We start from the raw sequence: 25,122 nt of genomic DNA, 5'->3' as shown, positions 1-25,122 counted from the left end.
GGGGGGGGGGCAGGGAGGCGGGGGGAACTGCCCAGCTCAGGTGTGAGAGGCAAACGGTACACAGAACGGCCACCAATGTTGCTGGGGCACAATCCAATAGGAAGAAAGGGTGGTTGGGGGAGGGGCGGGGGGCAGGGGAGGGGGGAGGCAGAGCTCAGGTAAAGCTGGGGGCCTAAGCTGCTCAGGCACTCAGGTTCTATTTCAGGGTGGCTTTGGGGGAAGGGCTGCTAGAGATTGGGGGGTGGAGGGTCCCCACTCCCCGAGCTAGTCTTGGCTGCCCCACATGCCCACTCCCCCGCCCTCCCAGCACACCAGGGGTGTGTCCTTTGAAAAATCCAAAGCTCCAAATGCGTGGACATATGGTGATTTCATCATCCCGGTTTTCCTTCCAAAAACCTCATCTGTGCTGCTCCAACACGCTATGGGGCTCCCACGCTCCCGTGGCTGCAGCCCCACGTGGTTTTATAATGACCAATCCCTCTGGGTGCACAGGAAGCCAGGCCCCGAGCCCCCTTGGCCACCATCCCTCTGGCCCCTGGGCGCCACCCCGTCTGCGAGCTGCTTTGGGGAAGGGCGGGTCCTGCCTGCTTTGTTCTGGGAGTTGGGTGGGGTGCTAGGCTCCCTGCACCAACTCTTTCTTACCCCCCCTGACCAACAGTGGGTCCCCGGAGCTGGTACCCCAGGGACCCTGCCTCTGTGAAGCTGGGGTCATTACATTTGGCAGAGTCTCAGGAGAGGAGAGGCGGAGTTCCAGAAAATGGCAGGGCTGGGATTGCAACTCGGCCTGTCTGACCCAAGGCCTGACTTCTGTGCACTTTCTCAGCTGGTGTGTGTGTGTTAATGTCTTATTTATTTAAAAATTTTTTATATTGGGGCGCCTGGGTGGCTCAGTCAGTTAAGCCTCCGACTTCGGCTCAGGTCAGATCTCACGATCGTGGGTTCGAGCCCCGCATCAGGCTCTGTGCTGACAGCTCAGAGCCTGGAGCCTGCTTCCGGTTCTGTCTCCTTCTCTCTCTGCCCCTCCCCCTCTCATGCTCTGTCTCTCTCTGTATCAAAAATAAATAAAACATTTAAAAAAATTTTTTATATTTATTTTTTGAGAGAGACAGAGAGAGAAATGGAGAGCGAGAGCGTGTGCAGGGGAGGGGCAGAGAGAGGGACACACACAGAATCCAAAGCCGGCTCCAGGCTCTGAGCTGTCAGCACAGAGCCCGATACAGGTCTCGAACCCATGAAATGTGAGATCATGACCTGAGCCAAAGTCAAATGCTTAACCAACTGAGCTATCCAGGCACCCCTTATGTTTTTATTTTTGAGAGAGAGACACACACACAGAGACACAAGACAGAAAGACAGAGAGAGAGGGAGAAAGAATCCCAAGCGGGTTCCATAGTCAGCAGAACCTGACCCGGGGCTCGAACCCATGAACTGTGAGATCATGACCTGAGTTGAAATCAAGAGTCGGATGCTTAACTGACTGAGCACCCAGGCGCCCTTCAGCTGGTGTGTTTTGAATGCTGAGGGGCAGGAGGGGTGGCTGGGGGTCCTGACCCTATCACAACCTGGTGGCTCTGGGCAAGTCCCATGGCCAGCCCATTTGAGATACGAACAGGACACAAGGTTGGGTTTATGGTTCGTCTGTTCGTGATGAGAAGAAATGTCTCCTCGGATGCATTCTCACGTGGGACCTCAGTGTATAAGACAGAGCTGCCAAGTGGGAGCCAACACAGTGGGTGCGCCCCAATGCCTCCTGGGTGCCACACGGGCAGAGGGTCCCAAGTGAGCCTTATTCCGGGAGTTCGGGGAGTCTGGTGCAAACAGCCCCGCTGTGCCCCAGGATCCTGGCCACTAGGGAGCAGGGGAGGGGGAGGAGGAAGGGATGGGGGGCCAGCCCTTGCGAGGGAGGCCACATCTGGACCTCAGGCTGGGAGAAGGCCCCCACACTGTAAAACCCAGACCAGGGGACATGAGCTCTGGAGCAGCTGGGAAGCAGACGCCTGCCGTCAGCCTGTCCTTCAGGCCTCAGACGGCAGCCGTTTCCTGGGCGGCCCTGCAGTGCAAGGCCAGGACGGGCTGGAGAGGGCCGAGCGGGCCGGCCGTACCTCTCACTCGCCTTCTGTAGGAACTCTGCCTCTTGGGTGACCCCTGGAAACGGAGGGCTGCCCCAGGGCTTCGAGGCCCTGGGCTGGAGTGACGGCATTGAACCTCCAGTGGGGGTATCTCAAACCCAAGTGTATAGCTCAGATTTGGGGGCACAGTGAGCTGTGAGCTTTTCCTTTTTTTTTATTAAAAAATATTTTTAATGTTTTATTTATTTTTGAGAGAGAGAGAGAGAGAGACAGCATGAGCAGGGGAGTAGCAGAGAGGGAGGGAGACACAGAATCTGAAAACAGGCTCCAGGCTCTGAGCTGTCAGCACAGGGCCTGACGCGGGGCTCGAACCCACGAACCGCGAGATCATGACCCGAGCTGAAGCCAGATGCTCAACTGACTGAGCCACCCAGGCGCCCCAAGCTTTTCCTTTTTCAAGGCTACTTTCGGGGCCACCCTGGGTGGCTCAGTCGGTTAAGCGTTGGACTCTTGGTTTCAGCTCAGGTCACAATCTCGCGGTTCGTGAGATCGAGCCTTGAGTTGGGCTCTGTGCTGACAGTGTGGAGCCTGCTTGGGATTCTCACTCTCCTTTCTGCCTTTCCCCTTCTGCCCTCTCTCGCTCTCTCAAAATAAACATTTTTGTTTTTTTAATTTTTTAAATGTGTATTTATTCTAGAGACAGACAGACATAACACGGGGGAGGGGCAGAAAGGAGAGGAAGACACAGAATCCAAAGCAGGTTCCAGGCTCTGAGCTGTCAGCAGAGAGCCCAACATGGGGCCGAAACTCACGAACTGCAAAATCAAGACCTGAGCCAAAGTCGGACGCTTAACCAACTAGCCACCCAGGCGCCCCGCCCCCAAAAACTTTTAAAGGCTACTTTCGAGAGCCCTGGGTTGGGCAGACTGGGTTTGAGTCCCACACCTCCAGGCTTGCTTTCCCAGTTCTCCTGAGTCTCAGGTTCCTGGCTGTGAAATGGGGAAAAGTAACTCCGTGGGTCATGAAGGTCAAGGCAAACCTGAGCGCTATCGGGAGGGCTGGCGAGCCCGCTACCTCAGCCACCGGCCCTCAGACGGGACGCCCACCGCACGAGCTGCAGCACAGAACCTGGCCCTCAAACCCACGGGCACCTGTGTCCTGCCTTTGTCACAGATGCACCCGGACTGTGACTAAAATGTCCCAGCTCCCATGGCGCATCAGCTCCTGATCTGTCCCTTCCCTCTGCCGGTACCAACGGTCCCCAGTTTGACACTGGCTGGCCCCACCCTTCATAACTGTGTTTGTTGCCACCGCGTCTCCTTTGTCTGTCTTCAGAGCACGGGCTTCACGGTCACTGCGCCACCTGGGGCTGAGCGCGGGCGCAGTAAGCCCTGGTCTCCTCCACCAGGTGCCGAGATTCCAAGGCCAGGGAGGGGCCTCAGTTGGAGAAGATGTGAAAGTCATAGGAATTGGGCACCAGCCTCATCCTCAGTCACCAGAACTTCTCCTTCTTCCCTCCCATCCTCCCCCCCTAGATGAACCCGGCCTGTGCAGCCCCCATGTGGCACACGGAAAGGGGGGTCGTGAGCCCCGTCGCAGGCCTCGCTCCAGGAATAGAAGGCAGCAGCTGCTGCTGAGCTGAGCATCGCCAGGCAAGGACCACCTCCGCACCCTGGCAGACGTGCCAATGTGTCCCTGCCAGCACCTCGGCCCTCCAGGCGCACCCCGCCCAAGCCCCAGCCGGCGCTGTAGGGTGCAGGCCCCTGGAAGAGACAACGAAGCACCAAGAGCCAGCTTCCGCATGATTAAACTTTTTTTTAATGCAAGAAAAGAAGTTGTCTTCGGTTGCTTTTTCTTCCCACGAGAAAGTGTGGATGCGCCACGGCACCTTGACAGTGACTTTTCAACCAGGAGGCTGCCCCCGCCCTCACCGGACGCTGCATGGAGCGGTGGGCCCGAGCCAGCTGCAGGGGCAAGGTCAATGCTGGTGACTCAGACCCAGCGGAGGCCCAGAGAGCAGCACCGGAGGGTGGGGGTAGGGTGTCGGAAGAGGTCAGATGGAGGGGTCCCTGAGACCTACCTGGGGAGTGCCTGGTGGGAAGCCTGCCCCTCCCTGCCCCCCACCAGTGTGGGGACACCAGCGAGTGCAGCCAGGACCCCCCGAGGATGTGCTGGCAAACTGATCTGGTGGTTTGCAGCCTCGGGCCCCTCACTGCTCCCCTGGAGGGAGGTTACTCTAAGGGCATCGGAGACAACACTGCCCTCCTCCACTCATGGGAGGAAGGAGGGCAGGAGATAGGAAATCACTTCCATGAGAAACGAAGGGGCTCCGAGGAGGGGAGGGGCTGGCTCATCCCGGGTCTCTGCGGTCTGGACATGAGGCCCGGGCTGGAACACTCCGTCAGAGCCCGTCACCCAACCAAGGTGGGGGGAAGGAGGCAAGCCAGAATGTTCCAGGAGGCAAGCGGAAGGGAGAAGTGGGAAATGCCAGCTCTGGGGTCCCCAACGGGCTGTGCTCTTGAAGGTCTGCTGGCTCCTGGGTAGAACTGCCCCTGCTTGGAGTGTGGGAAAGGGGACAAAATCACAGCTTCTCAACAGGTGGTTAGGAAGTTACTGGAAGATGCGGTCAAGTATGAAAGGCGTCGCTTTATGGAACAAAGCTAGCTTATGTTTTTCTGGGAGACGTTCTTGCCGACTTGTCTCCTGGACCCCATGAGAAAGGCAGCTGGGCTTATTTCTGTGCTGGCCAAGCCTCGGGGGATGGGGGGTGTCGGGATGGCATGCATAGGAGGGCAGAGAGCAGGGCCCGTGCCAGGGGCCACCAGGGAGGGCAGGAGAGAAGGCACCAGAACCGACCTAACCCAGGAGCACAGGGAGGGGACAGAGTCGCACCGGGAAGGAGGCCACCTGCCCAGCAAAGCCGCACTCAGCTCAGCGACAAACCAGGATCCTGGGGCGCCCATCTGCACACGGCCCTGCCACCGCCCCCCCCACCCCCGCCCTGCCCCTCCCATACAGCTGCCGGGTTGTAGGGTGGGTGGGGCCAGATAACAGGGCAGGAGGCTGGGGGGGGGGGACAGAGGCTCATGTGTGTGTGTGGGGCTGGGGGGGGGGACTGTCAGACGGAGGAGGCAAGAAAGAACGCTGCCTCTAACGTTATATATTAAAAATATCCATAGTTCTTGTGCACAAAATTCCATCATTCACATGCGAGTATCACCCGCCTCCCTGCCGGGCCCAGGAACAGCCTTAAAAAGAGAGATGGCGGTTTTCCTTTTCAAGAGCTGAGGGAACATCGCTCGGTCTTTATGGAGCTCAAGAACTGGCGCCCCTCCCCCCCCCCAGCCTCTGCCCAGCCAGGCGGGCGTGGTGGTCAGGGTCACGGCAACTCGTGCCTCCGCTTGGAGGGCGGGACCAGGTGCGGGGGTAGGTCGGCAGGCAGCTCGTGGCCCTCCAGCTTGACCTTGATGAGGTGGTTGGCCAGGGCGAACTCCTCGTCGTCCAGCAGCCCGTCCTTGTCCACGTCGGCCAGCTTCCAGATCTTCCCCAGCACCGTGTTGGGCAGCTTGGACTTGACCATCTCCTTCTTGGCGTTGGCGCCCGTGATCTTGCCGTTGACGGGCGACAGGGTGTAGAAGATCTCATCGTAGGTGGGCTTGTCCTTGCCCACCACCCACTCCACGTCATCGATGCCCTCGCCGGCCCCCTCGCCGTAGCCGTGCCCAAAGGGCCCGTTCATGGTGCCTTCGAAGGCGCCACCCTTCACAGCCTGGGAGGGCATCAGGGACTCCTCCTGGCGCACCATCACCATCAGCCGGGCGATGTCGTTGGCCAGCATGTCGTCCACCGTGTCCAGCAGCTTGGGCTTCAAGGCCTGGAACTTGCTGAAGTCCTGAGTCTGCAGGAGCTCCTGAGGCAGGCAGGGGAGAGGGGAGGGCTGGCTCAGGTCCAGGCGGCGTGGAGTGGGTGGGGGCTGGCAGGGGTTCCCAAGCCGGAGAGCTGGCTCCCAGTCTCGGCCTGACCCCGTGGCAGCCCCTCGGCCTCAGCTCCCCAGTGTGCAGGGTGGAGGTACCTTCCCTGAAGGGCTGGGGGGAGGCGGGGCCCCGTTGGTGCTGGAGTGCCTGACCCACTGCCCGCCCCGCTGCCGCTCACGGTGAGTCACTGCATTCCCCTCTGTGGTGTCACGGCTGGGGTGGACTTCTGGTTGGGGTGGGGAGCTGCTGACTGACTCAGCTGCTTCCATTTGGGGAGCCCCCGCCCCGCCTCATCCCGACCACCAGCACCCAGAGGGCAGCCACACCTGCATCTTGCGGAGGCTTGGGAAGTCGCCGGGGGAGATCTGGTGCTCCCGCTCGATCTTTTGGTAGATCTCGCCCAGGTTGTTCACCAGCTCTTTCTTTTTGCTCTCTTTACCAAAGACATTGGGCATCTCCTTCTTGAGGGAGCTGATGATGTAGGCGTGGACCTGGAGAGACAGGAAGGGGCGGACGTCAGGTGCTTCCCGGACACCCTGTCAGGAGGCGGGGCTGCGTGGGGGGGGGGGAGAGCATCCGTCCCAGAAGGCTGGGACGGTATCGGGGGACACTGCCCAAAGCGGACCAGAGCCCGTGCTCCCTGTGGGACCGGGCACACCCCGGGCTACCCCTCCGCACAGCAGAGACGTGCGTGGGGCACGCCTTACACGCCAAGCAGAGCCCCGCCGTCCCACATGTGCCAATATGTGGCTGATGATGTCAAGTTCACAAAACTCCAACATGGCCTGAGTTACGCTTAGTTGATCATCCTGACAGCTCAGAATGACTAAGGATTAAGAAAATCACCTAAAGCTTTTCCCAGATGTTTTGAAGTTTACCTAAGCTCAATACCTTACTTCGACCTTTGCCAGTTAGAGGCGGCACACCCTTCATTTCCCCACAGCGTGCTGTCAGCAGCCACCCTCCCCGGGCCCTGGCCCGCACATCCCTCTGCCCTGCCAAGTGCCGTCCAGCCTCGAAGGGCTGCAGCCAGCGGCCTCACCCTCCTTCTCCGGACTGCCAGCCCTACGCCATCAAAGCCCTTCAGCCCTGCCTGCCCCTGGCTGAGAATCGCCCAAGGGAACGGGCCTGTCACAGAGAGTGGCCTGTCACTGCTCTGCCTGTCACGGCTGTGCAAGCTGGTGCGGAGAGCCGCTTACTCCAGGAAAAGGAAACAGTCTAGAAACCACAGGTGCGGGACAAGATCGGAGGCCCCGGGGTTTCCAGGCACGGTGACTCAAGGTGCCTGTCGGCCGATTACACCCTGTATCTGTGGGTGAACAAAGGGCCTGCCCTTGGTCGTATCCTGGAAGGAGGCCGCATGAGAACACAGCGGCCCAGCCAGCAGGAGGCTGGACAAGGAGAGACCAGAGCCGCCCTTCCCCACCGTCTGGAAATGGGAGAGACCGGTTAAGTGGGTTTTCTCATGGGTCCCTTTCTTTTATTTAATGATTTATATTTTTATGTTTTTTATTTATTTTTGAGAGACAGAGAGAGACAGCAGGAGCAGGGGAGGGTCAGAGAGAGAGGGGAGACACAGAACCTGAAGCAGGCTCTAGGCTCTGAGCTGTCAGCACAGAGCCCGACACGGGGCTTGAACCCACGAACCGTGAGATCGTGACCTGAGCCGAAGCCAGACGCTTAACTGACTGAGCCACCCAGGCGCCCCTCCTGGGAACCTTTCTCAGAATTGGCTCCACTTACTGGGAAAGTTCTGGAAGTGAGAGACCTAGAAAACGGTGTAGCCCCCCATCCCCCAGAGCAGGCTTCTGCACACTACTGAGCGCACAGATCACCAGGGCACGGGTTCAGACGCAGATGGTTCAGCAGTGCGGGGTAGGGCCTAAACTGCACTTCTAGCATGTTCCAGGAGGGCCCATGAGCACTTTGGGTGACCAGGGTTTACACAGCGACTAGTGGTAAAAGATTAAGAGTCAGTTCTTGTTACTCAAGACAGCGAGCACCCAAATGCTACCTGACTTTAGACCTGCAGATGGTGAGGGATTCCCTGAGCCACCGCGTCGGGAGCCCAGGGGTGACAGTTTCATAGGCCACAGGACTGCCTTCGCCGAAGCCCTAACACCCACCCAACACCTTCCTATTCCTCCGAGAACCACAGGCGGCTATGACCCACCCACCCCTGCCCTGCGCGGCCATGGCTCCAGGGAAGGGGTGATGCACAGGGCCCCTGGTCAGCAGCACCACGCACAGGTGCGGGCTGAAGCCAAGCTCTGAGCCCCGGGATCCATGCCCCTCACGTGGGCACTGATGCGGCCTGAAGACAGCCAGGCAGGCTGCCACGCTAAATCAGGGGACACGCTCTGTTCCTGTGTTTGAAGGGCCACCGGTGGCACAGACCTTTGCTTCCCAGCCCCATCCAACCAGGCTCTCACTGAGGCACTGGGCAGGTGCTGAGGTCCCAGGCCCGTGAGCAGTTCCGACACTGCCCGCAGCGGTCTGTAGGCCCCACGCTTCCACAGAGCGCTGGGGACGGTTTACAAGGCCTCTGGGGGCTGAGGCCACCCGGGGTTCCCCCTGGGCCCACAGGCTTGTGCCCCATCTCTCCACCAGCTCCCACCTGAGGCCTTGTTGTGGCCTGCTTCTACACCCCCCATCCCATGACAACACAAATAAACCGCGCTCTATCTCCATGGGTTCTGCTTCCCCAGTCGGCTGGTGAGTGTCCAAGGGCAGGGATGGTACGTATCAGCCCCCACTGTGTCCCCAGCGCCCAGCTCCACAGGCCTGGGAGGGAAGGCTGATGAGGACGGGAGCCGCACTTGACCTGCTCTCCATTTCCCAGGCTGCCCCTGGGCGCAGTGCTACCTTCCCACCTGAGGTCCCACGCATCAGACTCCGATGAGAACGGGTCACACCCACGGGTACAGAGAGGACTCGTTCAGACACAGCACAACGTAGGTGGGGCCGTGGGTCTGCCCCGATGGGACCACGGCAGCCCAATCCTGGGGCCCCAAGCGGCAGTCCCAGGCCCCCCCCCCCCCCCCCCCCCCCCCCCGCCCCATCTACCTTGGCCAGCCGCGCCCGCTTGATCAGGTCATTGAGCTTCCTGAGGGCAGCGTTTCGGGGCAGAGACTGGATGTCTTTGAAGAGGTCCTGCTCCTCGGCCTCAAAGAGCTTGCGATTGTCGGGGATGAGGAGCGGGTGGGACCAGAAGGAGCCGATGTAGACCCGGACCACCTCGGGGGTGTTGATGATCTTCCCCAGGGACCACATGAGGGCCCCGTAGACCCGCATCAGCTGCTGCGTCTCGATCTGGTCCGCCTTGTTCAGCACCACTCGGATCTTGTCCTCGTGGTTCTTGAGGGCCTTGATGACCTCGGAGAACTCGTCGGAGATGTCCAGCTTGTGGGCGTCGAAGAGCAGGATGATGCGGTCCACACGCTCGGCGAACCACTCCAGAACCGCCGCGAAGTCGTACCCTGCGGGGGTGGGGCAGAGAGCAGGGGTGAGGCGGGGGCACCAGGGCCTAGGCCCCTCGGATGGCTCTTCCCGCTGACTCGGCCTGGGGTCATTTACATTTCTGCCCTGTGCTCACGGGGCCAGCACAGCACCCTGAGGGCAGGGGCGCCAGGTCCCCCCCATTTCTGCACCCACCCCGGTGGCACCTCGCCCACGCAGCACCTGGCCCGCAGCACAAATCAGTCACACAGAAGAAGTCAGAGTCTGAGCTCGGGAGCGGCTCAGCGAGGAGCAGAGTGAGGAGGAGAGAGCCCAGTGGCGCCGCTCGGCACAGCGTGGGGAAAGTGGAGACTCGGGGGGCAGCTCGGTGCCCTCAGACGACAGGGACAGGAAGAACCACCACACCTGCAGCCGCCACTCGTTCTGCCAGAGTCTCATTGAGTCCCCACAACAGGGGCTGCACACCGCAGCTGGCCCGTCCCGTAAATAAAAATTTCATGGGGTGGGGGGCGCCTGCGTGGCTGTCGGTGAAGTGTCCGCCTCTCGATTTGGGCTCAGCTCATGATCTCACAGATCGGGAGACGGAGCCCCGCGCCAGACTCAGCGGCGACAGCGAGGAGCCTGCTTGGGATTCTCTCTCTGTTCCTACGCCATTTTCTCTCTCTCAAAGTAAGTAAAGTTTTATTGGAATGCAGCCACACTCCCCAGTGCGTCTACGGTGGCTTCTGTCTACAATAGCAGAGTTTGGTTGTCACACCCACAGGCCTGCCAAGCCAAAAATACTAATCCTGACCCTTCAGGAAAACTTTGCTGCTACGGCGGCCTAGGAAGCCCCGCACTCCACCTCCCCTGCCTAGGTCTTTATTGCTTCCCCAAGATGAAGTCGCTCTCCCCTCTCTTCTCTGCTGTTCCCCACCAGGCGAAGCCCTTTGGTGACCGTGGCCATCCGCAGCAGACCCCGCTAGCTGCAACTCTTCCTTTAGTAACAGAACTGTCTGGTTTTAGCTGATCTCAGGGCCCCCACCGCTTGAGACTGCACTCCCCCAGAGCCTCTCCGGAAGCAGAAATGAATGTGAAAAGCCGTATGAACCCTCCGTCCTTTTCTCCCTCCTGACGAATGGAATGCAGATGTGCTGGAAGGAGCTGGAGCGGCCACCTTGAGTCCAGAGATGCAAACTGAACGTGCAGGATGGCCTGGGACTGTTGTTTTCCACGTCAACTGTCGGTAACTGGTTTGAGCCAACGGATTTGGGGGTGTCTGTAAGGGCGGTTCACTCCGCGTCCTGTTTTTAATTGTCCCACTTCAAAACGTTTCTACCTCTTGCATCACGCCCAGGACACGTGCAGGTTCTAGTTCTCACCTTTTAGGAATTGAGATGACAGGAGAGGTGGGAAGAAGACCTCGTGAAAACAACCGCCTACGAGTCTTTGGGAAGCTTCGGTCCAGGCCCCTGAACGAGCACGTCATCTGGGGGGTTCTGGGAGGGCCTCTGTGTCCCCGGACTCCTTCTCCTCGGTCTTCACTCACTACCCACAGGCCACCTCAAATGTAGGCCGGCCCTTCTGGGAAGCACCAAACACACCCAGAGGACAGTCCTGAGGGTAGGCTGGAACTGGCTCAGACCAACCCCCTTGTCCTCACAGCCCGCCCCGAGCATCCTCTGCACAACGCGCTCACAACCCTCTGACCAAGCTGGGATCTAGACACGCATTGTCTAGACGGGTTACAGAAAGGGGCAGGTAGAGCATGGAGAACTAAGGGCCGAACGTCAAGAAAAGGCCCAGAGTGACCATCAGTGCCACGAGGCGGGAGGGCAGCCCTCCCCAGCCCTGTGGTTAAGGAACCTTTGGGGAGGTTCACCAGAGGGGTACCCGCCACTCTGGGTCCTGCCGAGCCTGAATGCCAGTCTATACGGCCGAGCTCCCCAAGGGGCCGCCTCCACTCAGGCCAGAGCAGGACCCCCATTGCAAGGGCTTTAAGATAAACAGCTAACACCGTGGGCGCGCCTAGGGGTGAAGCTGCTCGGCTGGATAAACATTCTGGCTGCCAGGCAACCCCCCAACCTCGCCCTGGTTCAAGTGCGCTTTGCCTTGTCTGCGTGCCTGGAGCCGCGGCATTCAGGCCTCTCCCCACTCAGGCGCTCAGAGAGAACACAGGCCCTTAAATAAGACAGCTCTGCCTTCAACTCCCCGCACCGGCCCCCTGCTGTGGCCTGAAGTTCTTTTTTATTAATTTTTAAAAAAATCTTTATTTTTGAGTGAGTGAGAAAGAGAGAGAGAGAGAGAGAGAAAGAGAGAGGTAGTGGGGGAGGGGAAGAGACAGGGAGACAGAATCAGAGGCAGGCTCCAGGCTCTAAGCTGTCAGCACAGATTCCAACGTGGGGCTTGAACTCATGGACCAAGAGATCATGACCTGAGCTAAGTCAGATGCTTAACGACTGAGCCCCCCAGGCGCCCTGTGACCCAAAGTTCTTAACTTCTGGGTTACAATTTCTTCACTTGTGAAGTTCGAAGAACAATTCCTCCTCCTGTGGCCATAGGAAGGCATGTCACATGCGGGGCTCCCGGCACAGGCCCCACCGACAGGAGGCGCCAGGTGGCCTAGGACCAGAGACGAGCCTGGTTCTGAGGCCAGAAGCCAGCTTTCGTCCTTGGGGTAAGACTTCGGGACTCAAGGAAACCCCCAAACTCGTTGCTTCTGTCGACTCAGCACGGCAGCCACACGCATCTGTCCCCGCCCCAGCACACCAGGGACACAGGACACTCTGATCAGAAGCAGCCTCTCTCTCACCCGGCTGGAGTTTCTAACATTCTAACAGGGAGGAGGTAAGGTGAAGCCAGGGGTTGAGGGGGAGCAGTAAAGCCCCTGGGAGTCTGAACTTGAGCCTGGGCACGGCACTCCTCAGCCTTCCCGAGGTCAGTGCAGAGAGATGGTGGCAAAGTGCTGGACCACAGGCCTCTCCATGCTCAGAGTGTGAGGCCCGGAGTGAGTGCAGGTCCTGTGCTGGCACCAGCACGCATCCCAGGCTGCTGGTTCCAGGGGACAGGGCTCCCGCCACCATGCAGCTGGCTCCCAGAGCCGCTAGAACAGGAAGGCCAAGGAGCAGGCGAGGGAAGCAGCAGGAGGCCATGGGGCCTGCTGGGGCCGCACAGCCACCGCCTTTTATGGCCGACTCTGGGAACAGCGGGTCGGCGCTGGAAAAGCAATGACTCAGGACTCAGCAGTGGCTCCCGCTCAGCAGAAACGAGGCCCAACTTCTCCCCTCGCCAAACCGCTTGTCCTCAGCCCGTCCCAGATTGGATGAGCACCGATCCACACAGCTGGGGAGGCAGCCGTGCCAGAGGCGGGGTGCTGGGAACAGGGGCGCCCTGATGGGCTGGGCTCCAGCCCAAGTTAGCTTTGGCTTGGGAGTCAGGACAGCAAGCAGGGAGCTGAGCTCACCCCAAGACTCCACCCAATGTGGCCTCATGCCCTCTCCCCTGATGGTGGGGGGCCCAAGACAGCGGGGAAAGACAGAGGAAGGAGGAGGGTCAGGAGGAGCTGTGTCTGGATGTGGCCGGAGTCACAGGCGCAGGTCTGCGAGCCCCACCCGCAAACCCAGTTACTCGCCAACATCTCGAACTGGAGCCGACAGTTTTTTTTGCAGGTGAATGAAATTTCCTGTTTATTATGAAAACTGCTCACAGTTTCGGTGAGGGAGACATGGTGGCTGGCCAAGTCCATCCACAGGTCGTGAAAAGGGTCACGCCGCTCAGGCTCATATGAAGTCCTCGCAGGTGTATGACCACACAGGACCACGTTGGCTGCAGCCACTGCCAGGCCTACCCGGCACCCACTTGCTCACCAAACCCTCACTCGGCCGGAGAGATGTTGTCTCAAAAGGTGCCAAGGGCTAGCAGCGGCACGAAAGCATCACTCACGTCCATGCACCTGGCAAGGTGGCCACAGCCACCGGCCTGGAGAGCTGGGCGGCAGGTGACAAGTACAGGGACGTGCATGTCACACCCCCACCCTCAGCCTTGCCCAAGGCACTGAGCCCTTGGGGCTTTGGAACACATTAGAGGTCAGCCTCCATGACAAGATTAGTGACAAGTGACAAGATGGCTGTCAGCCATCAGACAGCCCAAAAACACAGCATTTCCGCAGGGGAAGTGGGAGTTCATGGAACATTTGGTGAAGAGAAAAGTATCCCCCAGCCCAAGGAGACAGGGACACTTTGTCTGCCTCCAGTGGGGCTAGGACCGAGCGTGTGGACACCAGTGTCCCTATGAAGGACAGACAATGCGGTCCAAGGCGGTGAGCTGGAAAGGAAAGGCTGACCCCACAGTGTGAGCGAAAGCCAGTGCTGTCTGATAGGGGACAAGCTCCAGTGCAGAAAGTTCTGGAACTCTGGAGCCATTATAGAATAAGACAGAAAATAGAATTGCGCGGGGGGGGGGAATGGAGAATTAGTGGTTAATGGGGATACAGCTTCCTTCTGGAAGATGAAAAGGTTCTGAAAGGTGCTGACGGTCACACAACACAAATGTACTCAGGGCGCCGAACTGTGCACCTAACAAGGTTAGCGTGCTGAATCCTAGCACGCACGTACACGGTCGTGCGGGTGGGGGAAGAGGGGAGAAAGAAGAGTCCTTTGCTCGCTTGTGGGGAGCAGGCTGAGGGCTGGGTTGGGCTGGGTCTCGGGGATGCAACGATGCGGGCCAGTGGACAGGAGGCCCGGACGTGCCTCCCGTCCCAGCTCTGTCCCCACCACGTCCCGTTCCCCGCCACCGGCGCAGAGGTGGAGGAGGGAACCCTGTGACAGGTCCTCGCCCTTTCCTGGTACCCTCCCCACACAGGTAGTTCCAGCAGCTGGGGAAAAAGCTACTTCACACATTCCAAGTTTCTAGAACACCAACAATAGAAGATTTGTCTGCAATCGACGTCTGTTTCCTGCCATTGAAGCCACGTGGGCCTCGGTATTTCTTGCCACGGCTCCCACCACGCATGCTCCCAGCTGGTGCTGGGCCCAGGGGGGCACAGGGGGCATGGCGGAGGGTAAGGCGTCGAGCTTCCACAGCGGGCACTCTTCAGGGAAGGGCTTTCCCGGGGTCGCTCAGCGACGAGGAGAAAGGGGCCTCCCTCTCCTGGGTACAGTCACCCAAGAGAAAGTCAGAAACTGAAATCTGCGCTGCGTGCAAATGTCTGCAGGAGCAACTTTGTTCAAAACTGCCCCAAACTGGAAACCCGTGCGCCCCTCAGCAGGTGAACGGGTTAGAAAGGAGGGTGTGTGCGACTCCAGGGCAGGAACAGCAGCGACAAGAGGGAACAAGCAGCCGATGCTCTCAAATACACGACGGTCCCCACGGCACCTGCTCGGCGAAGGAAGACAGACCCAGAAGACAAACGTTTACGTGACATCCCAGAGAAGACAAGACTTTAGGGATGAGTGTCGCGCCGGTGGGGCGGGAGGGCGGGGAGCGACTGCGGGGAACTTTCCAGGCAGACGGAAAGGCCGGATCTTGGTCTCACGGTGGTTGCACAACAGCTTCACACAGCTGTACACCTACCGAGGGTGAAGACCTCCATGAATCCGACTGGGACACGGGCAAGTGAGCAAAGGGCAGGGAAGGGGAAGGACAGATGGACTCTGGAATCAGGCCCAAGTTGGAATCCGGAGGCCTTTTGACCCCATCAGGCCACGCCCTGCTGCGAGCCTCAGTTTCTTCTTCTGTGACCTGAAGGTGTGAGCTTCTGACTCACGGGGCCACTGTGGGCAGCAGGGGAGCGCCTGGCACTCCGTAAGCACTTGGTAGACATTCGCTATTGTTTACTCACAGGAATTGTATTTTGGGCTCAAGAAGCTCAGATTCGGAAGGGTGCAGGCAGTGAGCACTGCTAATGCGCAAAGACGCTTGCAGGCGTTCGGGCCGGGGCTGCAAAGCGGGGTGCCGGCGTGCAGACCTGGAAGGAACGGGGGGCCGAGCGCCAGCACCGGCTGGAACGGCTCCTCCGCGCACAGCGGCGGCCTTCCCGGCAAAGGCTCTGGCCAAAGCCGTCCAGGGGACCATGGTGGGGGGCATGGCAGGGGGCGCGGTGGTGAGAGGGAGGCCTGGCGGAGGCTGGGGGGCCCTGAGAAGGTCCTGGAAGCTGAAGGGAAACTCCAGCTGAGTCAGTGCTTCCCCATCCTCTGGCCTCCTCGGGAGGGTATTCAGGAAAAGGTCTTTCGAAGCGAAGTCTGGGAATCCCTGGATTTTCTGGCGTCTGTTGTGAATTAGCTGACATTTGCTGAATGTGTAACTGTGCCCCAGGTACTAGGGCAAGAGGTCAACGCACATAGATTCCTGTATTTATCAACAAGGAGGAGGCTGGCGTGGCTATTCCGGTAACTCCCAGGGATTGCTGTAACTCCCTAACGTGCTGAGCTGGGGCCTGAACGGTCCGTCATTATCTGAACTGTGAGTGCTGGGAACCCAGCAGGGAAGCAGCATTTGGCTTCACTCAAGGCTTTCAGGCAACCTCATGGAGCAGGATATGGGCTGTAGAAAACCCTAACCTGGAGGGCTTCTAGGTGGAGGCATCTCAGGAGGCAGTCAGTACAAGGTCAGCAGGAAGGGAGGACTGCACACAGCGTGGTCCCATGGGAGTCAGAGTGCTCTGGGGAGGCCCTACCTGCCTTCAGGGACAGCTCCGAGGCAGGGATGGAGCCTGGGAACCAGGGGCAGACAGATGAGGGCAAGTGAAAAGCCAGGGGACCCGCCAGCCTTGGCCAGGGGTCCTGGTACTCATCCACAGATGGCCTGGGGGACCATTTCTAGCTGGAGGCAGAGAATAGGGAAAAGGAAGATCCCAGCATTGGTGGTCCAAGCCCTGGACCTTGGGTCTAGTTCTGGACTCAGAGTCTGATTTCGAGCCAGGAGAGACACAGAAGGTGGCCGCGGTGTATGTCAGGGGAGCTCGGGAGCCCTGCACGGTCACGACCCAATGGGGTCAAAGACTTGCCCGATCTGAGCTGCGAGGGCTCCTGGGCGGCAGAGCATCTGCTCTCAGCACTGGGTGGTGCGACACGGCTTCTGCAGGGCCCATGGACACACGCCAGCCTGTGTCGCCTTGCACCAACTGCGTAACTTTCCCGAGCCGCTGTCTCCTCATCTGAAGAGCGGCAGTGTCCTCCCCGACGCAGCTGTGTGATACCAAAGGGGAGCGGGCACTGGTCTGCAGAAAGCCAGGCACGAGGCCGACCAGGCGGTGTTCTCCCCACCCAAGTTCAAGGAACACTTCCCTGCCCTGCTGATGGGACTCACGTCGGGGGAACCAAGGCACAACTATTATGGCCAGCTCTCAGCCACACGGTGACAAGGGGAAGGGGTCCCCTGGCCGGGCCCCTGACCCCCAGGCTGACTTCCACCTGAGCACACTCCCCGCGGCTGCCCACCGTGGAAAACACCTGCCGTGGGAAAACCCCGTTCCAGTGCATGATGGTGCAGGCGGGCGGCAGCCTGGGAGCCAAAGGCGCCAGCCCCACCGGGCCCTGGCTGCCCTTTGGAATGCCCTTTATCAGTCACACAGCACTAAAGAATGAACGCCATCCCCACGGGCCACCTTTCCCTGCTGACGCAGGAAAACGTGATCTTTAAAGCTGGTCAGATCAGCACAGTGGGGAGGTGCAGCCCGAGACCCCCACGGGGCCCCTTCTCCTCCCCATGGTAATTCTCAGGGGTTTCTAGCAGAGCCTGGCCTGTACCCTGACTGCTTTGGGCCTGCACAGACCCTACGTTATCTTTCTGGGCAGTACTTCCTGCACACATTAGGCACCACAAGGAACGGGCGGGGGAGAAGCCCAGAGGGGCCAGGCAGATAGGGTGGGAAATGCAAGCAAATGTAATTAGCAACTGCCATGCGTGTGCAATCTCCAGGAGCCCCTTCTGTTTGCAGGGAACCAGGTGGGCGGGACACAGACTCGTGAGCTGCTTGCCCGGGACCCGTGTTTTCTGTTGGCCCTATCTTTCCGAGAGGGAAACACCTGCTTTCCATGCCGTCAGCAAAGGGAGCAGACAGGCGACTGGCCAGGGAGCCTGGAACGGCATGGCCCCACTCTGACTTCCTCTGCTGGACGGGGCCACGTGGGGCCCTCCAGCGAGCGGTCACCTCTGGTGAAGACCACAGGTGGCACATCCGAGAGGTAACGCCCGAGGGTCTCTCTCCAGTTGCTAGAACACGGACACCAAACGCAGCGAAGAGCAAACGCCAACTTGGGATCTTTCAGGAAAACACTTGAAACCAAGACATCTAGGGCCACAGAGGGAAAGAAACTTTCAAAGCAGGAAGTCCTCCTCCAATCAGAGCAAAGAGCCTCTATTTTTCTCTTTTTGAAGTTTTAAAAAACATACTTATCTTTGAGAGACCGCGCACGTGCACGAGCAGGCACTGGTAGGGGCGGGGCACAGAGAGGGAGACAGAATCTGACGCAAGTTCTGAGCTGGGAACTTGAACTCGGACGTGGGGCTTGAACTCAAGAACTGTGAGATCGTGACTCAAGCTGAAGACGGATGCTCAACCGACTGAGCCACCCCAGGTGCCCTGGCAATGAATGTGCTTCTCTTTAAGGCCTTTCCTCCTTCCCGCGCACGATGGGGTGGGGGAGGCCCTCTGTGGCTGCCCCAGGACAGAAAAGGGCTGCGTCTCACATCTGGAAGGGTGCCAGGTAAGCAGGGGCGAGCCCTGGTCTCTTGCTGGCCGCCTCCTCCTCCAAGCCATCTGCCACCTGCATGGGCAACCTGTGGGCGGGGACCGCCTCGCAGCCCCGCATCTTCCCCTGGTCCCCAGGCAGAGTGTGCCCTGCGTCTGCCAACCCACGAACTGGAGAGCGCAGGGAGGCATGCCGGGGCCTGTCCCAGAGACAGCACATCTGGACACCACTGCCCACCTTTCTGCTAACAGGGAAAGGAGGCGGGGGAGGGAGACTGCCCCGCAGACAGGGCCAGGGTGCCCAGCGCTGCGAGATGCCCTCTCTCAACGTGTCAGCCTGCCGCGTGCTAAGGACGCAGGCTGAAGTGTCAAAGACACTCTTCCCAGAAGGGGACAGTGGTGTCTGTCAGGGCGCCTGGTGGCTCAGTTGGTTACGCGTCCAACTCGGTTTCAACTCAGCTCATGACATGGTTCGTGGGATCAAGCCCCGGGTCAGACATCGAGGAGCTGGCTTGGGATTCTCTCTCGCCGCTCTCTGCCCCTCCCTTTGCTCACTCTTGAATGCATATGTGTTCTCTCTCTCTCTCTCTCTCAAAATAAACAAACATTAAAAAAAGGAAAGAAAGCAAGCAGTGATACCTGGGATCCCTTTTACAAGACCGGGGGGGGGGGTCACAAGAACCCTAAGCCCCTTTCCTCAATACCTTAACTCTGAGCTCTGAAAGCCCTAAGTGAGCACAGACTGCCAAGAGGGTAAACCTGTTTGTGAGCTACTGTCCCCGCGGGAAGGCGTGCACACAGCAGCTGACCTCTGGGGGGAGGGGGGTGGCCACCCAGGTGTGCCTTAGTTCTCTGATGGCCCCCGCTCTACCTACTCTTCTGGGTCATTAAAAAGATAGCCTGACAGAGCCTCAAACAAAGTCCCTGCAGGAGAACTTAGGCCTGGAAGTGAACGGAGAATAAATTCCCCCTTGTTTGGTCTTTCTCTTTCATGCTTATCAGGTATTTTCTTCCAACCAGGTTGAAACAACAATAGCAGTAAGAGAGGAAAATCTAGCCCTTGCCTCTTCATTTAAAAAAAATATTTATTTAAGTAATCTGTACCCTCAACGTGGGGCTCGAACTCACAACCCCAAGAGATGGAGAGTCACATGCTCTTCCGACTGAGCTGGCCAGGGGCTCCCATTTTTTTATTTTACTTTTTTCGCTTCCTTATTTTTAAAGTTTTTCTTGTTTGTTTGTTTTTTACTTTTTTAAATTTATTTTTGAGAGAGAGAGAGAGACCGTGTGAGCAGGAGACAGAATCTGAAGAAGGCTCCAAGCTCTGAGCTGTAGCACAGAGCCTGATGTGGGGCTCAAACCCACGGACCACGAGATCATGACCTGAGCTGAAGCTGGACACTCAACCGACTGAGCCACCCAGGCGCCCCTAAAGTTTATCTATTTATTTATTTAAGTAATCTCTACCCCCAAAGTGGGGCTCGAACTCACAACCCTGAGGTGAAGAGCCACACATTCCTGGGCTGGAGCCAGCCAGGCGCCCCTAAGCCCTTGCCTTTTTAGAAGCGTGTCCCAAAGCTGCTCCCTTCAACTCCTCGGAGTGTCTTTATTACCAGGGTGCAGAACCAGACTGAGAGACAGAGACGGGGCAGTTTCAGGACGCTCTGATGCAAAGCCCTTTTTGGCCGGGGCCCACAGCCTGGGGAAAAAAAAAAAAGGGAAGCAAGATTTCTCAGGACCAAGAAAAGGGCCCCCACCGCCCTCAGAGCCACAGCAGAGACAGAAATCCCCCAAATATGAGGCCGCTGGCTTCAAATGCACAGCTCATCACTGCCGGGCCGCCCCAGAGGGGAAGGGGCACAGGAAAGATTTGCAAGTTGATGAATGATGAGTCTGCTCACTTATTTCATCCGCACACTTGCAGCCGAGGCCCCGCTCCTCGCCTGCCCACCCTCTCCTGGCAGACAGCGGCTCCCTTCCCGTTCGCAAAAAGGAGCAGCAGCAGCAGAAACGTAAGGCGGTTCAGGCTCATCCTGAGGCAGATCTTCAGAAAAGCTCGGCAAGAGGGAGAGGGGAGTTTGCACAACTAGGGGCCTGGCACGTTAACACTCGGCACGGAAACCTTCCACCGCGCACAGTGCCCATGGGGGCACCAGGGGGGCTGCTGACTGACACTGTAGCAAACTTAAACGCATGTCCACGAGCCCCCGAGACGTTTCACAAATTCCTGTGGCTCCTCCTCTGGGCTCGTTCCCATCAACTGTTCTCTCACGGACCTGCCGGGCTTGCCAGGAATCCATAAGGCGTTGGGAGCAAAGCTTTTAAACATCAACTAAGGTGGGTGAGCCCCAGGGGGGCCAGGCGCCCGTTCAGAATGGCCATGCTGGCCGAGGTACCTGAAGCCCAGACCGGAGTGGCCTCCTGAGCCCTTGCAGCCAGCCTGAGGTGCCAGCTCGCACACCTGCCCTCTTTTCCAGCTGCCCCGGAGGTTGGAAAGCCACACGTGAAAGCCACAGGACAGCGGCTGCGCTCCGCCCTAGAAAGACAGCTCGTGGCAACGCGGGTACAGGCGGCGGAGGGAGAGAGCAGCTCCTGACCGCACCACGCTCCTCGCACTGGGCAGACACGAGGCTGACGCAGAAGGGTCCTCGCTTGCACTGGGAGAGACCCGAAGGGCAGCATCCGGTCCACGTCGTCGTGGACATCAGATGGGCGGTGCCCCGGGCCGTGTCAGAGCCTGTTTACCTCTGCTGATGCGCTGTTTCTCTCCAGACAGGATCCCGGGGGTGTCGATGATGCTGATACTGTCCAGGACCGGGTTGGGCAGTTGCGCGCACATGAACCTGCACCAGAGCAAGAGCCCGGAAGAGACACGTCAAGACTCAGGGTATCAGTGCTCTAGACAGGACAGGGGGGGCCTCTCCATACCCCTCCCTGCCCCACCTCTGCCTTCCTTTCCAGAAGCAAGGACCGTCAAGGTTTTCTACACTCTTAGTTTCCAGGGGTAGCCATGGACCTGCGCCTTCTCTTAACTGAGAATCCAAGCGGCGCGGCTCAGCCTGGCATGCATCAGCGCTTTCCCCACGTTAGCTTCGTCCCCAGGGTTCAGTTCAGCTTTCACACTGCTGATGTGGTATGAAAAGTGCACGAGCCTGGGTCACCATTCAACTCCAGAAGGGAAACAGAAGGGAATGCTGGGAGCCTGGAATTCCGTATTAAAAAATGTTCAACCACTTGGCTGAATCTCCATGCGCAGAAGGCAGGGAGGGGCTTTCCTACTGCTGCTGGGACCAGCCCTCCCCTTCCACCCAATGCCTGGGTGAAGGGACAGCCGTGGAGGAGGGGGGGCAACAGCTGGGGGACACATGGGCTGGGGCGGGCAGGGATAGGCCAGAGAGGGCGGGTAACAGCTGGGGGACACATGGGCTCGGGGGGGGGCAGGGAAGCACACACACGGTTCTCTGAAAGCCACAGCAGGCCAAGGAAGAACGAAGCCACAGACACAAAGCCAGGGCTTAGCCGTGCATGTGCCTGAGTTTCCACTGAGCTTAGAACAGCCCAGAACAGCCAGGGGCTGTCCCAACAGATAATAGAGATTCTTTGCTGGACACAGCCACTTCTCTGAAAAAGATACTGTGAGCAAAGAAAATACTGACCCTTTGTCTGTGGGACGCAGGCTTAAAAAGCTGCCTTTCCAACAGGGAGGAGAAATCTGAGCCGCTAAGGCTCTTCTCTTGGCCCCACCCCCGCCAAGTGACCAGTGGCCAGGCTGAGGGCAGCTGGCCAGGGGAGGGAGAGGGGCCGCCTGCCGGGGCACAGCGGGGCAGCATCAGCTGACCCGCAGACCTTGGACCTCATCCCCACCCCCACCGGTGCGGGGGGGGGGGGGGGAGCAGAGCAGGGATGCAGTTATGAGCTGCAGGCCAGCCCCGGGTCCTGCTGGGGAAGGGAGTCCTTGAGAGGAGCCCAGATTCAAAGCATCTGAAAGTAGAACTGGCTCTGAGAAGTTACACACATAAAAACGCCTCATCAGGGAGACTGTTGAGCAAGTTTACGTCTGAAAGACACAGGAATAAGACGCCCTGCAGGGTCCGGGGAGCCTGGCGGAAAACAAGAAAGGGAGCAAGCGGTGCGTGAGTAACCATCTACACCCAGTGAAGAGCCCAATGCAGGGCTCGATCCCATGACCCTGGGATCATGACCTGAGCCAAAATCGAGGAGGATGCTTAACCGACTTCCAAGAGCCCCTCAGTGGGTCTGTTCAAGCGTATCAGGAGGGGCTGTGTCAGGCAGAGAAAAGCCCCCCCCACTCATTGTATCCTCTGACGAGCCAAGTAGCACTTGATGTGCTCCACGGGCTGACACCGCTTGGGGCCCAGTTCAAGTGCAAACCCACGCCCCTTGACCTTTGGCTGATAAGGCCCCTTTCGGCAGTGATCAAGAGTCCTCTGGAGAGTGGCAAGAAGGAACTAAGGGGCGCCTGGCTGGCGCAGTCCATCAGTAGAGCATATGACTCTTGATCTCAGGGTTGTGAGTTTGAGCCCCACGTTGGGTGTGGAGCCTACTTAAAAAAAAAATCTTGAATCCCATGGCACCAACATCATCAGGGTGCCTGTCTGGGACCCGGCACCCCTGGACTGTTCTTTTTCTCAGGCAGAAGCAGCAGTAGGTGGTAAGTGGCTACATGAAGGCCAGTCAGTGCCGCATTGACCTGCTCTGGTGAGCTTGACATATCAGAGCCCTCGGAGCCAGGCTTTCCTGAACCACCAAGATGGGGGGGAGGGGTTGCCTAGATGAGGTCTACCATCCCCTCCAATTCTGAAATGTTGGGTCTCTGAATTCAGAACACAGGTCACATCCTTTCAAAAATGGTCTGCTCTCACAATCGGAAGTGGAGACCCAAGGACGGAAGTAAGTGTAGCTACCCTTCGTTCTTGCTTCCCAAAGTTCTGGGTGAAAGTCAAGATCTAATAATGCTTGCAATTCCCAGCACAGCAGCAAAACTTTCCACCAGATCCTCTGGCTCCCACCAGCTAACAGTCTGGGCTAACTGCCTATCTACTGGCACAATAATTCCAAAACACCGGGTAGAATACCGGAGGAGGGCTCACGGCTAAGAGGGCCACGCCTCTCACAAGAAGGGCTTTACTTAGCTGTGGCCCCGAGACGCACGAATGCCATCAACCACAAAACAGGAGGACAGGCTTAAAACGCCTGAAAGGGGCAAAATAATACAACAGAAGCCAGCCTGTCTTTTCTATTAAAGGTCAGCTCTGGGTACAGAAGTAGGCTGGCCACTGGCTTGGATCAGGAGCAAGCCGGTTCACCCTGTGTGGCTGGACAGTGTCTGGAAAGGAATGTGATCATACAGGGCGGAGGCCTGGAAGGCACGAGTCAAGGATTCTTTCCTGGGCTCTCCCCAGGACCCAGACTTTCAAAGGCATGTGGAGTCACTCCTTGAATGGGAGGGGAGGGGATAGCAGAAAAGGCAGAGCTGTCAAGTCCTCTGGTATGTGTCTGGGGGTAGGGGTGGGGAGAGGGATTTTAGAACCACTGACTAGTGCCTTTGAATTCCTTTAGAGAAGAGTGAGCCTGGCTGTTACACGCCTTAGAACCAAGGCCAATGTGTTTCCTTCACAGCATCGTGAAGAGTCTAACCCTGATCACGAGAAGGCAGATTTCACCCATTTAACGGGAGAAACTGAGGCCCAAGTAGGTCAAGGAACCTCCTCCAGAGGGATTCAGGGCTCAGATCTCATTCCAGGGCTCCTAGTACCACAGTCTAAGGCTCCTTCCTGAACCCCCCAAAGCAGCACACACTCTTTAGAGCTGCGTCGCCCCCACCCGAGAGGAGAAGTGTTTACACTCCATCTGTCCGCTACCTCACTACCGCTACCTGGCTACCTCCGGGGCCGCCCCCAACTCAGCAGGCCACAGCAGATCCTCCTTGTCCCTCCCACACGAAACCATTGGTCCCAGGAGAGGCACAGCACACAGCAAAGAGGATGACTAAAAGTTTCACATCTTTTTCCATGACACCTAAGAAACGGACATTTGGAGAAAGGGAGGGGGAAAGGGGCCGGTATGAATGAATTAGATGCACCCAGTCTGGAGAAAGGGCTACCTTGGGACGAGGTGGATGGCGACAGACCTTTTCAAGGCCGATCGCGGTTCTGAGGGAAGTAAGGTTAGATCTGCAGGAAGATTTGGGAGTTAAACTGATAACCTGTTAAATTCTGGGGGTAAGAGAAGCGGGGGTGGGGGGAGGCGGCGACACCCACTCCCAAACCTCTGGGTGAGTTTTTGGTGCGAAGCGGCAGGGGCCCTTGTCCCAGGGAATGGCCGTCGAGGGGCTCGCTGGGGCCTAGGAGACAAAGGACGACGAGGCTCGGGGAGAGGGGGTGTGGACAGCGGCCGCGGTAGGGTTCGGACCCGAGCGTGGCACCCGGGGACCCCTCCGCATCCCCGGGAGCAAGGGGAGGGTACCTGTTGAGGAAGGCGTTGCCGAAGGCGTTGAGCTTGCGGAAGGGGCGCCGCGGGTCGACGACGAGCGCGTTGCCCGGCACCACGCCTTCGGTGGGGCCGTGCATGACTGCGATGAAAGAGTCGGTGGTGGGCTCGGGCCCGATGCGCATTCCCGGAAAGTCCTGCTCGATCAGGTGCCGGATGAAGGTGGTCTTGCCCGTGCTGTACTGGCCCACAAGGAGCACCATGGGCTTGTTGTCGAAGTCAGCGTCCTCCAGCGCGGGCGAGTGGAACTCGTGGAAGCGGTAGTGCTCCTCCAGGGGCAGCAGCTTCTGCGCGTACAGCTGCCGCAGCCCCTCCGACACCGTCTGGAAGAGCTCCGGCTCCTTCTTGCGGCGGGCATCTTTGCTGACCCAGCTGAACATGCTGCCGGGGACGGGGCTGGCTGCTGCGGGGCAGAGCGGCGGCTGAGAGCGGGGCGAGGGCG

At 58.6% G+C, this 25,122-nt stretch overlaps 1 protein-coding gene and 2 long non-coding RNA genes across 5 annotated transcripts in view; 1 reads left to right on the top strand and 2 right to left on the bottom strand.

Moving 5' to 3' along the window:
- The window catches only part of LOC115306386, a 10,129-nt gene extending 5,574 nt beyond the window's left edge, over positions 1-4,555 (top strand). For all 3 annotated transcript variants that reach the window (XR_003915317.1, XR_003915316.1, XR_003915318.1), the window contains exon 4: positions 3,605-4,555. This is a non-coding gene — a long non-coding RNA (uncharacterized LOC115306386). The remainder of the gene's footprint in view (positions 1-3,604) is intronic.
- Positions 4,556-5,209: 654 nt separating this feature from the next.
- Positions 5,210-25,122, bottom strand: part of EHD1 (EH domain containing 1) — a 21,044-nt gene continuing 1,131 nt past the window's right edge. Inside the window, exons 2-6 of the mRNA XM_029956756.1 lie at positions 24,657-25,083; positions 20,916-21,013; positions 9,110-9,522; positions 6,370-6,534; positions 5,210-5,979 (exon numbers count right to left, since the gene is read on the bottom strand). Of these exons, the coding sequence (XP_029812616.1) occupies positions 5,449-5,979; positions 6,370-6,534; positions 9,110-9,522; positions 20,916-21,013; positions 24,657-25,083 (1,634 nt within the window). The 3' untranslated portion in view covers positions 5,210-5,448. The remainder of the gene's footprint in view (positions 5,980-6,369; positions 6,535-9,109; positions 9,523-20,915; positions 21,014-24,656; positions 25,084-25,122) is intronic.
- LOC115306387 lies at positions 19,753-20,909 on the bottom strand. Its single transcript, XR_003915319.1, has 2 exons — positions 20,072-20,909; positions 19,753-19,869 (listed from the first exon to the last, which is right to left on the bottom strand). It is a non-coding gene; the product is annotated as an uncharacterized LOC115306387 (long non-coding RNA).

The sequence above is a fragment of the Suricata suricatta genome, chromosome 11 (genome assembly GCF_006229205.1).
Source record: "Suricata suricatta isolate VVHF042 chromosome 11, meerkat_22Aug2017_6uvM2_HiC, whole genome shotgun sequence".
NCBI lineage: Eukaryota > Metazoa > Chordata > Mammalia > Carnivora > Herpestidae > Suricata > Suricata suricatta.
The sequence above is the reverse complement of the archived record's forward strand: the minus strand, read 5'-3'. Positions and strand labels throughout refer to the sequence as shown.